Here is a 13,708-nt window from a genome sequence, read left to right as displayed (position 1 = left end):
TCGTCTGGGGCAGTGTCAGAGAGAGGTGAGGGGGGCAGTGGTGCAGGAGAGCAGAGGCAACTGAGTTAGTGGCTGATCGGTGCAGACTGCAGCATGCCCACGAGGATCAGCCCAGAGATAGACGCCCAGGGCCATGCCCTTGTTCGGTCTCATTCAGGTGTACACAGGTGTGATCTTTCTGTCCGGCGGTGTCTGAAGCTACAAGAACTGGCTTCAGTATCTAAGGGTTCCTCTTAACAACACAAAAGAGAACAGATTCGACCCTCCTCCCCCCAGTAGCGTGGGAACATTAAACACCACCCCGGGCACCTCTCTGAGGCAACATTTCCCACTCGCAAGCCTGGAGTCTGTGTAACAAGAGAACAGTTATTAAAAGGGCAAGGGAGCCCAGCACCCAGCATTCAGTAGCATGTGACCATGAATAAACACCCGCCCCACCGCACTTTGCCCATTCAGATCCCGTTTACACCGATGTTCCTGGGGGCGAGGAGAAAGGAGGGCTGTAACCTAGAGCCAGATTCTCTTCTCACTCAGATTGGTGTAAATCAGGAATAACGACAGTGGAGTGACCCCCGTGTTGAGCTGGTGTTAGAGGGAGGAGACTCAGGCCCGTGGGGTGTACGGACCTGCAGGGGTCAGAAGCTATGGGAATAGCTGGCAGACAGGTCTCCGAAGACATGAAATCTTCACTTGGATCCCTGTTCCTTTGCTGTCTCGTTGCCGAACGCAGCTGAGTGCCTTTGATTCCGCTCTGCATCAGAGCGATGAACTGGTCCCACAGGAATAGGCAGGTGGGAAGGAAGCTGTTGGGTTTAGATGTGGACCTTGGGGGGCCTTGCTGTTCCAGGACTGGCATGTGGCAAGGAAAATAAATCTAGAGAACAAGCGCCAGGGGTGGAGGGCAGAGTCTGTTAAAGGAAACAGCCTTGAACACAGATACTTGTGAGGGCTTTCAGTCCAGCTTTGTTCTCTGAGAAGGAAAACTGGAGCAGGGCATCCATACAAGGGCTTTGGGAACTGGGAAGGTGCCAGCTGCAGATCAGGGCATTGCAGTGCCAGGGGGAGAGTTTTCTGTGCAACAGAACAAGAGACTAGCCAAGTCACCTGACCTCATCCACTGGAAGCAAAAACCATATCAAGGAAGGCCAAAGGAAGGGTCAGGCTGTCTGAGCTGCAGCTCTGCTCCACTGCGGCTTTATCTGTCTTCCTTCTGAAAGAGGGTGTGTATGTGTGTATTGGTTGGTGAATCTGTCAGATAGAGATGAAGGTAGCTGTGTACCCATATGCTGTGGGTGGGGGAGTAGGGGATATGCAGGGAGTGCACAGATCCCTTTGTTGCTTGCAGGAGCTAAGCTGACACAGCTCTTGCACTGAGCCAGGTGCGAGAATTTGGCATTTACTGCATTTCAGTGAATTATTCCCATTTCAGTGGTGCCTCCATTGTGTGGCTGAGTGACACCTGGCCCATCTCTCTGTTCCTGGGAGGGGCCCTGACAGAGCCAATGGGTGTAGAGGATCACCCCTTCCCTACCTTAAATCTGAAATCTACTGTTCCAAAATGTCCCCACGATTATGGAGAAAGCGATTGCCTGTCCCCTCCCCACTGGAGACCCGGCCAACAAGTACAACACCGGGGTGGGCACAGGAGGCTGCAAATTCCTGCTCCTGTGGTTCATGGTTCATTACAGATCCACAGCAGAAGAGCAGCCTGCTCCACTTCAGCTTGGAGTCCGAAAATGCTGCTGTCGCTTTTCTAGTCCGTCAGTCTCGACAGTCTCTCTGAAATTACAATACTTTAAACCCCAAGAGCGTGTGTAGGGAGGAGGGGTTGGGTTATGGCCTGTGATTTGGTTACTTATGTAAACTCAGATGCGGTTAATCAGCTCACTGCTGACTCGGGATCAGGATTAGTAGGCTCGGGCACTTCAGGGATGCAGCTTGACCTCCCCAAGGGCCAGAGAAAGCAGCTCATCTCGTCCTCAAATGTACGGCATTGAACAATTCACCTGGGACATCTCGGGTCATTTTTTCTTCTTAATTGCCAGCGCTCCTCTAACAAGAAGCACTAGTCACTGCTAGAGGCAGGATGCTGAACTCAGGACCAATAACCTGACCCAGTATGACACATCTCAGGTCCTGGAAATCTGTTGCTTCCCTGATTTAAATATGAGGATTTATCAGGTGCAGTTTCCCCCAATCCTTGTGTGCAGATGTGCAGGTTACAATGCTGCTGCTGCGTTAGCTTCACCCTGGGGATCCAGGTGGGGACAGTATAAGCCTGTGCTTTGCTTTTTTCCCTGAACTGTTCCACTCTTCTCTGTTGCAGTCTTCCCAAAGCTGTAGCTCTGGCAGGCAAAGCGACGCCCGGCTGCAGAGTGACTCCAGCTCCAGCACACAGGTAACCCATCCAGCTTTGCAGGCTGGTGCCTGCTCAGTAGCTGCCACACCCTCTAGTGTGACTCCATCTTGGGTTGATACACAGAGCTTTATCTGCCAGTTCTGAACATGCTTATATTAGGGGTGTCCAAAATACAGTTAATTGAGCTCAGAGTGGCTCACTCCACTGCAGCCTGCATGCTACTCTGAAGGCTGCGGAGATCAAGACAGAGCGTTGCTTGATAGGACTTGACATCCAGACCTCCTGCTGGACTCCAAATGAAAGATTTGCCCCATTTTCTGCAAACTTTGTGCATGTGCCAACCTTGACCTCATTAGCTTCCTGCTTTGGCGCCATGAGCTGATTTACATATGAACAGCCATTTGTGCACCTAAATTACAACCCTGCTAAATACACAGTGCCTTTCTGCATTAAAATACAGCACAGAAGGCAGTCACTGCAAGGAGTACTGGCGGGGCCTTTTGTAAATAATCAGAAACTGTGTATGGCTAGATCGAATGAGGCTGGAAGTTTGAAGCTGAGGCTTCAGTGGACACAACACATGGTGAAGTTTTTGTCATCTTACATGGCCAGGTCCGTGGCAGAGACCTGCAGTTTGGTGACATACAAAATAAAATTCAGCTAATCCTAGAAAATGTGTTGGAGCATCCTGAATGGCTACTGCAGACAGAACAGAGCCAGAATCAAGATGTGTGGGCCCTTCTCTGTGGAGTGAAACTTCCTCAGGGCAGTGGTTATAAACAGAATGGAGCTACTAAATGCTCTACCTCTAGCTGGAGTCGGTCTTATGCAGTACCTGAATTTGGCTCCATTTCTTACTCATAAGCCAGAGGAGGTCCAAATGCACTGGAGTCGTGCACAGCTTGTCTGCATTGATGCTGACTTAACTCCGCACAAACTGCATGAGCATCCAAAGCAAGCAGCCGAGTATTCGAGCAGATTTCTTGCCCCCTCTTGTGACAGCCCCTAGACGCGAACATAAATGCGCTGCAGAATGTTGTGCAACATCGTTGCCCTTAAACTGTTGTTACTGTGATGTGAATGAGTCTAGGTCACTTCCAGAATGTCAGTCGCCAGAGCATCTTGTTGTGGGCTGTGCTTGAAGTTAATATGCTCAGAAATTCACGATGGCTATGGAAAGTGACTATAAAATGGCATTGTGAGCCCCTTGCTTGTCTGGGAGTGACTACGTCAACCCACTCAGCTTCCAGGTAAAATGGTGCTTTGTTCCAGCTGCCAGGCCTGCATGCTCATCCTGGGATCTGAGAGGAAAGCTAGGGTCTTTCTAGCTCCTCCATTGTCATGCACAGTAAAGATGCTGCCTTCAGTTGCACCTGTCCTGCCCCAGTGTCTGTTGCCTGTGGGGCTACACGGCTGTAACTGATTTGGCAATCAGAACGCGGTTATGTTCTGTTGATGATGTGCAAGCCAAACTAGGACCCAGCTCTCTCTCGGCTGGCTTTGGGGCCACAGAGCTAGCAGGAGGTGAAAGCAGTGAAAGCTGCTCATCCGTTGACTCTGAACGTATACAGGGAGCACAGTGACTGGGTAGGATGGTGTCACTTTTCAGAACAGAACTTCACTTTTCTCCCAACGGCCTGGAACACGGGGATCGCGTCACCAGCCAAAGAGTTAGGGGTTGATGGTGAACGCAAAGCGCATTTGCCTGGGCTAAGGGGGCTTTCTGCTTATTGTTTGCACAGGTGTTTGAATCAGTTGAGGATGTGGAACAGCCTGAGGCAGATGCCCAACTCGAAGATGGCAAACAAGCCAAAATCCTAAACGGGACGATCGCCAATGGCACATGTTCCCCTGAGTCTGGCCATCCTTCATCCCAGAATTTCTACAGCACGTCAGAGCACAGCTTCAGCACAGACGATAACGTGATGGAATCCAGTAAAACTGAGGCCTGCCACCGAGGGAAAGCCAGTGGGGCAGAGGCCCCGAAACCACAGAGCTCAGCCAATACGCTGTCAGAGGATAAGCTGGCGGGGGAGGATCTGCAGGGCCAGGACAGCCTGGAAGGTGAATGTCCCATCAATGGAAGCTTAGAAGTCTTTATTCCAGTTGGCGGGAGCACAGTGGCGGTTTTGCCTGACAGCGAAGCGGTGGGGCTTTCCGTGGTGGATGAGAGCTGGGCTGATAGTGAAGCTGAGAAGCGCAGCTTGGTGGGGAGTGAGGACAATTTATCGGAGGAACCAGAGATGGAGAGCTTGTACCCACAGCTGGATTCACTAGCTGTGGCTGACTTGGCTAACAATGAAGTTTCTCCCGTCTCCTCAACTGGGGTCACCTATTCTGTGAGTATTTGCCTAGGAATTTCCATCTCGGGCTGGGACCCAGGAGTCTGTAGGTCCCTTTTCAAATACATTTCACCAGTTTCTCTGTGCGACTCACCATGTTCATTCTGCAGTTGCATGCATGATGGCTACCTCCTTCACACCCAAACCTCTGAGCAGAGTGTGGTGCACAGGGATTCATTTGACCTCGCAGCATTCCTTTGTGGGGGAGTTGGATGAATTCATCTGTATTATTTTGGTCCATATTTCGGTAGCCAGAGCTCCTGGACATGTACACCGTGAACCTGCATCGCATTGAGAAGGATGTGCAGAGATGTGACCGGAACTACTGGTACTTCACACCTGCCAACCTCGAGAAGCTCCGCAACGTCATGTGCAGGTATCAACCTGTGGGATTAGGGCAGGAGCTGACTTTCACACAGGTGGTCCTATTCATGAGTAGGGAAACTCCAAGCCAACGGTGCTGGCTCCAGTGTTGCTCCAAACCCATTTGTTCTGTTTTATTGTTTCTCCCCTAGAAGGCGCCAGTGTCCGTGCAGCTCGTAATCAGACAGGGAATTGTGGCTACAAGAATCCAGCCTCTGAGACCCCACCCCCAGTAGCAGAGGAAGCGATGGCAATAGCCTTTAGCTCTTGCTGGCCACCTCAGGTCCAGCAGTGATACAGTTCTGTCGTTTGGTATGAATCCAGCCCGGACCAGCTTGCTGTGTGGCTCACAGTAGGTGGGCTCCACTCTTCAGTGCCAGCAAGGTCCCACAGGACAGCAGCAGACATTGCTTCACCACGTCCAGCATCCCATTGGGTAACACGGTGCAGCCCACTCACTTGTCGGGTTATGCAGAGTTTTAATGAGGATTCACCCTGCAGAACTCAAATGCTAATGAGGAGTGCAAATGCCAGACATCGTTACATGTGCATATTATTGCAAACAGTACGGTGGTGAGGGCTGTAGGAGAACCTGGAGAGTCAGAAATATCTGGGTGGATTTCTGACTTCTGTTGATTAGTCATCTCATGGAGAGGTCATTGTAGAGACGCTCACAGATCACAAACAGCTCTGGCTCTGTTGACCCAGCCATGTGAGTGGCAGTGAAAGCTGAAGCGTTAATATTACACATCTCAACAATATGAGGAAAAGAAGTTATTTCATTAGAGCTGTCAATCTCATAGGCAGGCCTGGAAGATCTTGGCTGAGATGAGACCTACAGTGCAGCAGGCATCTGGAAAGATAGATAGGGTTATTCAGATTTCCTTATGCCACAAATAGGTTTTTGCGACCTTCTGTAGTGAATTTTGATTTATTACCAAATCTGGCATGTGATCTTTGCCAGCCTAATTACTCTCCAGGAGCCCTTGATCCAGGGAGGGAGAAGAAGTAGCAGCAGGTGGTCTGCTCAGATAGGCTTTCTTGTGGGCCAGAGAACGGACTGGAGGGCAGAGGCGTGTGTCTTTTTTTACAGACTAGGGTTAAACTCTTCACTGTTTTCACCATTGCCCCTGGCACTGCTTGATTCTGATTTCACTTGCTCCTGAGCTGGTCCCTGCTGAGTCGTTATTGCCCGATATCGACTTGGGATATTACGAATGTAATGGTTAACCAACCCCTCACCTGCCCGAGTGAGTCGTTTACAGGCTAGCTGTGCTGGAATGAGTGAGCAAACCTGAGGGTAGGATTAGCAGGGGAAAGTGAAGGCAGCTCTCATGTCTCCTTGCTGATCCCTGTGGCCCTCCTTTCACGGCCCAGGCTGCATCCTTAGCTGCAGGGGCAGGTGAGCCGGTGTCACTTGAGCAGCACCTGCGGCCGATTGCCAGTGGCACTGCTGGGCTCTGAAGGGAGCGCTGCCCAGTCTGTCTCCATGGAAGGATGGCTGTTCCATGCAGAGGGGTGAAGGGGTGCGGAATGAGACGTGTTCTCCAGGCGCTTCCAGAATGACAGAGCGCACCCCCTGCTGCACCCCCGCTAGGGAGAAAAGAGGGGCAAACGGCTCTGCAGACCCTGAACCAACTGTATTTCTGTCAGGAACATACAGGAACACAGCGGCTCCCCCCGGCGCCGCTCCAAGTGCAGCCCATCTAGAAGGATGTTCCAGGGCCTCGCCACCAGCGATAGCGGGGCTGGCAGGTCCTTTCCAGAGGCTCTGTGCTGCTGGACCTAGTGGTTAATTAGAGCAGTGCCTTTTCCCTCCCTCCAGCAGGCCACATCGTCACTCAGTTTAACTTGGCCTCACTTGCCTGATGTGGGTGGGGATCCGCGGGGTCTGATTCCCCCGCCTGGTGCCAGGCGCTGCTGTGTGGGTTGCCACCCAGTCAGTAATGACAGCGCCCGGCACCGGGGAATCGAGCTCTTTGGCTTCAGTGGGGCAGGCAGGCTACTGCCAAGTACTCCAGCCCATTTCCCCCGGGAAGGTGGGCTGCCCTCCTAGAGCCATACGCTGGGCGAAGCCCCCCTGGGGAGTTCACAGCCCGTCTTCCCCACTCTCTCCCCAGCTACATCTGGCAGCACATTGAGATCGGCTACGTGCAGGGAATGTGCGACCTGCTGGCGCCTCTCCTGGTCATCCTGGATGATGGTGAGTGGGTGGGGTCCTGGCAGCTCCACGGAGTGCGTTTAGCTGAGTATTGAAGAGGGGAGATGTGGGGAGAGCTCGCTGGCTCAGTCAGCCCCACAGATCTGGCATGTCCAGGCCTGTCTGGCTCTGTCCCCCAAACAGGGACGGCACGAGTCCTGGCCACGCTTCCTCAATGTAGCCTCCCGCTTGGAGAGACCCCTCTGGGTGCGGGGGGAGAAGCTGTCTCCATGGCCCGTTTCATCCTGGCCTCTGCTGAAGAGATTCAGTAACGGAGGCCGGGTTACTTTCAGTTGTAGGTATGTGCGTGTGTGTGTGAGCAGATGTGTACATACAGACACCCATGTCAAGGTGCCTGTATGTAATTGGTGTGTACACACGTGAATGCACGCGTGCAGTAGAGCCGTGACACACTCTGTTATCCTGTGCAGAGGCGCTTGCGTTCAGCTGTTTCACCGAGCTCATGAAAAGGATGAACCAGAATTTCCCACATGGGGGAGCCATGGACACCCACTTTGCCAACATGAGGTCGCTGATCCAGGTACTGGGCCTGGGGCTCATGGCGAGAATGTGGTGGCACTTCAGATCAGCCGAAGGAAGGTTTTTCTCATCCGCCTGTTGTGTTAGAAGGACGCTTAAGGGGAGTGGGGAGGGTTCTGGAGCAGGCACCCTTGGTATGGGGCGCAGGGTTATGGAGGAGCTTGTGGGGGAATGCCCAGTATGAGGGAGTGTTGCGGCTACAGAGGAGCTTGAAGAGAAGGCCTGAGGGAGCATGTGTAGAGCTGTGGAGGGGGTTGAGGGCAGGGCAGAAAGGCCGGATGGGAGCAATAGCTGGTGCCTTCTTGTACACTAACTGGATTCTGGGCTCCCTTTGCTTTCTTTGGACAGATCTTGGACTCTGAGCTCTTTGAGCTGATGCACCAGAATGGGGACTACACCCATTTCTACTTCTGCTATCGATGGTTTCTCCTGGACTTCAAGCGAGGTGTGTGGCGTGACCTGGCCATATCCTCAAGGCCTCTGATGAACCAAGTGCAATAGACAGGTCCCAGTGTGCCTCTACCTTAAAAGCAGTGGCATAAATTTAGATATTCCTTGGGGAGGGAGCAAATTCAGGGACCCCGTTCCAGTCTGTGCTCACTCCCCATTCCACAGGGATCTCGTTCAGGGAGTCTTCCCTCCAGGGGTGAAAGAAAGCCGGTATGGGCCAGTACAGTGTACCGGTAAAAAGTGGCCACCAGTACCAGCCCGTACCCTGCTGAATTTAAAGCGCTGCCGCGGCAAAGGACCCTGCTTAAAGCTCTGCCTGTCGTTGGCCCTTTTGCCCCCGCACCCCCCCCAGCCGCCGACTTTTTTCTCTCCAGGGCCAATACATGCAAAACATCCCCAGTCCCAAAGCGTTTACAGCGTAGGGGCCAGCAACTGACTCTTCTTTTTTAAAAACAAGTTTCAGGTGTGGGGCTTTGTGACATACTCATCTAATGGCCTCTCCTCTCGCCCCCTGGATACCTTCACTCACATGTGGAAGAGACAATAAACTGGCTTCATCCTAGTCCCCATAGGTAGTTACACAAAGGTACAGCAAAAGCCAGCGCGGGGGGAGGTTCCTGTGTAGGCGGGCTGTAGGTTGGGAATGTCAGATTGGTGGGGAGCGAGCTCTGTGAGCAGAGCTCACACTAAGCTTGTTGATAGCTATGGTGGTGTCATCCCTTATTTATCTGTAATTCAGTCACAAAATTCTACTTCGTTGTATTTTAATGTTTGAGCAGCAATGTTAGTATGTTGGGGAAATAATTTGTATTAGACAGAGTCTATAACATGGATAACTAATATCTGGGCATGGGGAGGTGTCATGTTTTATAGCCACATGCCTTAAGGCAAGATGGGACCATTAAATCATCTAGTCTGACCTCCTGGAAAACACAGGGCAGAGAATTTCACAAGTTACCCTCTGTACTGAGCCCAATAACTCGTGTTTGGCAAAAGTACCTTCCAGAAAGGCAGCCAGTCTGGATTAGAAGACATCAAGAGATGGAGAACCCTCCACTTCCCTTGGGAGTTTATTACAACGGTTAATCACCCGCAATGTTAAAAAAATTGTGCCTTATTTCTAATTTGAATTTGGCTGGATGCTAAATCCCAACGTTGGGTTTGTTCTGCCTTTCTCCACTAAATTAAAATCACCTTTTGCATTGGGACTGACTGTTCTGTCATGTCCACCCATATAACTCCAATGGCTAGTGAAGTTACTCCTGGTTTACACTGATGTGAGATAAGAGTCAGGCCACACTTAGGTCCTTAAGTCCTGGCAGGAGTCTGATTACTTTCCATCTATAAAAACAACTTTCCATATAAAATAACCATCTGTCTGAAACAAAATCCCCTTTTAAAAATAATTCTGTAACCTTCCAAAGAAGGGACTCGCCATTGTTGCTAGGCATTCTCCATAGACCCATTCCAGGTCCTGAACCCATCCTAAACGACGCCCTGGCTTAGCCATTGTTGTTCTCTCTTTTACAGAGCTGGTGTATGATGATGTTTTCTCTGTCTGGGAGACAATCTGGGCAGCTGCATGTGTCTCCTCTTCACACTATGTCCTCTTCATAGCCTTGGCCTTGGTGGAAATGTACCGGGACATCATTTTGGAAAATAACATGGATTTTACAGATATCATCAAGTTCTTCAATGGTACGTCCTGAGTTTTGTTGGGCTGGATCTAGGGCAGGTACTCAGTCTTTGTCAACAAGTCTCTGTGGTTAGGGTGGGTTAGTCTATACTAATCACTAGCGTTTATTTAAACAGAATGGGGCAATATTGCTTATGAGAGGCTGCTAGGCTGATGTCCTGAGCAGAGGGCTGCGAGCCAGCAACTTGTCGGTTCTAATCTGCTTTTCCTCGGTCGTCTGAGGGCAGTTGCTTTGCTGCTCCATGCCTCAGATTCTCCACTTGTTACACGGTTACGCTTCCCGGTACAGAACAGTCCCCCAGCGATTCTTTAGCTAATAATGATTCTCATAAATATTAAATATGGTGCTTCTGGACACAGCCATGATCAGGACCCCACAACTGCTCTGAATAGCTTCAGCTCCTTCCTAAAACATGGCATGGGCAGAGAGATGCAAACCTTTGACGGGCTCTCGGCTTTCTCAGGACTATGAGCTATTTGGCCATCGTTTGTTAATTCCTTTTCCTTCCATATTCCAGAAATGGCTGAGCGGCACAACACCAAACAGCTCCTGAAGCTGGCCCGGGATCTCGTGTACAAAGTCCAGACGCTGATTGAGAATAAATGAAAGGCCTGGGAAGGGTGGGGTGTTTGGCGAGACGTCGCGGACTCCCGTCCAACACTTCCTGCCCCATCTCCTTTTTCTTGAAGTGCCACACCTGTGACAAAAAAACCTTGGTAGTTTGACACATGCTGCTCTCTAAGATGAAAGTACCCTTATCTCTGCTTTCATGCTGTTGAGCTTAGACATTAGGGGAAGGGTCCCCTGGTTTAGTTCTTCAGTTCAACATTCATTTTCAGTGATTGACCAAAGATCTGTAAATCTGCATCTTAGTTTTTGTTTCAAACATTTCTACTTTGGAAGCAAATCCTGGGCAGACATTGCCTTGCCTTGCTTTGCTTTGGTGGTATTACTGCAGTTCCGGTTCCCATCTTTAGCAAGAGCACTTTCCAGACAAAGCTTTCTCAAAGAGGGTGGGCTACAGGCAGACTGTGCCTCTGCTGTCCCTTGGGTCCACCTTTGAATTTGCAGCATATACTGCAGGGGAACAAAGCACTTCCCAAGAAGCAGCTTCCCCACGTGACAAGAAAGCCAGGCAGCATCCCTCTCAAGCTAGTAAAAACTAGGATGTTCTCCGCATTCGGCTCTGTGGGAGGAGCAGGAGGCTGTGCCTTCAGCAGAGAGACTCTGATCAGAGAAGTTCCTCCTACGATAGACCCTCTCCCTTGTTTGGGGCTCTGTTTTCCTCCCATTCCCTAGGGTTTACAGTTTGCTCCTCACCCCAGGATCAGAGCATGTGGAGTTCCAACTCCGGCTAAGTTTCCAAAAGAGCTCAGGATGCCAAGTATTTCAGTGCCAACATAGGAGTTGAGCTCTACCGGAAAGTCTGGTTCCAACTGTGGGTCCTGAGCACTTGAAAAATCCAGCCTTGAGCTCTTTTGAAAATTTAGAGTTTGTGCCCAGAGGAGTCTCTTGTGTTTATGGAACCTGATCCTTAGCCCATTGAAGTCAATGGAAAGACTCCAGGTGGCCATCAGTGGGCTTTGGGTCAGGCCCATGTGGAGGAAAATAGACCAAGCGTAGCATTCTCTGCTCTGGGTACCCAGAGTGGTGCAATTCCAAGGCAGCTCCCCTGCAGTGGCACTAGCGTTGTGCCCCACTGGTGCTGTGGCGTGCAGCACCTTGTCCACACAAGAGCAGCAGGAAAACTGAGCTGCAGGGTAATTGGTGAGGTTAGTGCAGCCAAGAGTTTGGGTTTATTTTTCAACTCAGGTAAAAAAAGTAGAAGAGGAAAAGGAGAGAAGTGGGTTGTGTTAGTGGGTTAGTTTCCACCTGCCCAGGAAGGTCACTGTCATGGCTAAACCAGTCCATGGTTGCTCCTAGCAGCTGAGAAAATGCTTTGCTGTAGCTCTTTCAAGGGTACTTTCTCTCAAATTGTGCTGCAAAAATCTGTTTGCCAGCCATGAAATGTGTGATAAATGTGTTTTCTCTTCCTCCACTCAGCTCCCGCAGCAGGGCTAGGCCAGAGCCCTCTCCGCTGAGAGAGTGGTGTTCACCAGAAGGGGAAAGGGACTCCTCTGTTTCTCCTCCTGCAGAACCCTTCTTTGTACTGATGTATTTTGTATTTGTGTGTTGTGTGTCTCAGATGTTGCTTGCAGAAGAAACCCAGAAGAAAATAGTGCATGCTCCAGAAATCAGTTGCAGAGTACAGTGAGCCACTCTGCAATATGTGAACAAATCAGCTCATCCCTCTGTACTATTGGGATGCAGAGTCTGTAACTGCAAACCAGGGAAGGGCAGGGCCTGCTGAACCCTTTTGCTGGAGAAGAATACAGCACAAGGTGAAAGCAGAGGAAATCTGTCTTCTCTAATTTCTTATTTTGCAGGCTATTTGTACTTTATCCACATGAGGTAGGAAACCCTTTGAAGCAATTTTCTGCCCAGGTTAGAGCCAATCTGCTGTATTAAACTCCAAAAAGAGCTTAATTTACTGGAGAAAACAGTCCGTACTAGCATCTGAAATAGTCTGCATGGAAACTGAAGAAGTTGGGCTTTAAACCTTCAGGTTCGACTATGAATCTCTCATCTTTTCCTAAAGCAGAGAGCAAATCTCACACCTACACTGGTGACCTGTTCCTGATTCTAGACCTTGTAGCTTTTCAGATGTTAAAATGGATAAATAATCTGAGTAACCTTGTTCTAAAGTGGAAGGGATCAAAGTGACACCTTCACATAGCAAAACTAAGGAATAATAACTATTAGATAGGCATAAATAGTAGTATTTTATCAAGCAACAACTCTGATGACACTAGCTTTCAGCCTTTTTTTTTTTTTAAACGGATAGCTGAGAATCCTGCACAATATCAGCTATCTGTATTATCTGACTGCGTCTTCGGGCCCATCAGTAGCAGTGTTTTTGAATAACTTCTAACAAAAAAAAAGTATTTATTTATTCTATTGACTGTACATTACTGTGTGTCCTTGTATACTGAATTCAGTGAGTGTGACTCTTTATGCAAATGGAGATATATCTTTCAATGTTGCAAACATATCTTGTAAATGTTTACCAGAAAATTGTGTCTATATATACAGTATAGAGAAAAAATGTGATTTAAGTCGGGTATTATTTTTTTGAGGGGGGAAAAAAAATCTTTGCTTCTACGAACTGCGTGGTTCTCTATAGCACCTACTCAACGATGTGCCAATCTGTCACTTTCCTTGTACTGTGAGAATTGTTCTGTTAAAGCAACAAAAAGCTCAATGCAGGTTAAGAAACCGTTTGACCTCAGCTTTGCTTGGTTTATCGCTGATTAAAAATTGTGGAACAGAAACAGAGGTAACAACTTTATCCCTGATCCCTCAATGGAATCGCCACAGGTGGCCTCTTTCACCCCACTGATTTCTGTGTGGCTCTGCACAGGCACTGGGGTCATCCTGGGTAGAAGTGATTGCAGGATCAGGGCCTAATGTGTTTTATTGCAGCAAATTAGATTCCCCCAAGAATTTAATATATTAGGCTGCAGTTAAAGCAACACTGCATCCATTTTGCTCTAAGAGTATGAACATTAAACTGACCCCAGAGTACTCTCCAGAAAAATAATGAAAAGTGTCCCTAGAGAAAGCTTGAGGGATACATTCTACTCTCACTTCGAATGTAAATCCAGAGTAACTCCATTGCAGGCAATTCACTCAATGTAACATTCAAATGGGAGCTGCC

At 49.5% G+C, this 13,708-nt stretch overlaps 1 protein-coding gene across 5 annotated transcripts in view; it reads left to right on the top strand.

The window, feature by feature from the left end:
• The window catches only part of SGSM1 (small G protein signaling modulator 1), a 78,811-nt gene extending 65,685 nt beyond the window's left edge, over positions 1-13,126 (top strand). For 4 of the 5 annotated variants that reach the window (XM_044990554.1, XM_044990553.1, XM_044990552.1 and 1 more), the window contains exons 18-25: positions 2,327-2,398; positions 4,102-4,698; positions 4,953-5,077; positions 7,185-7,267; positions 7,696-7,805; positions 8,153-8,249; positions 9,785-9,952; positions 10,469-13,126. In XM_044990554.1, coding sequence (XP_044846489.1) covers positions 2,327-2,398; positions 4,102-4,698; positions 4,953-5,077; positions 7,185-7,267; positions 7,696-7,805; positions 8,153-8,249; positions 9,785-9,952; positions 10,469-10,557 — 1,341 coding nt within the window. In that variant the 3' untranslated portion in view covers positions 10,558-13,126. Of the gene's footprint in view, positions 1-2,326; positions 2,399-4,101; positions 4,699-4,952; positions 5,078-7,184; positions 7,268-7,695; positions 7,806-8,152; positions 8,250-8,711; positions 8,808-9,784; positions 9,953-10,468 lie in introns of those variants that run through there. The other variant, XM_044990555.1, reaches the window with a different exon arrangement.
• Positions 13,127-13,708: the final 582 nt, after the last annotated feature.

The sequence above is a fragment of the Mauremys mutica genome, chromosome 16, assembly GCF_020497125.1.
Source record: "Mauremys mutica isolate MM-2020 ecotype Southern chromosome 16, ASM2049712v1, whole genome shotgun sequence".
NCBI lineage: Eukaryota > Metazoa > Chordata > Testudines > Geoemydidae > Mauremys > Mauremys mutica.
Note: the sequence above shows the minus strand (reverse complement) of the source record. Positions and strands in the feature narration are given on the sequence as shown.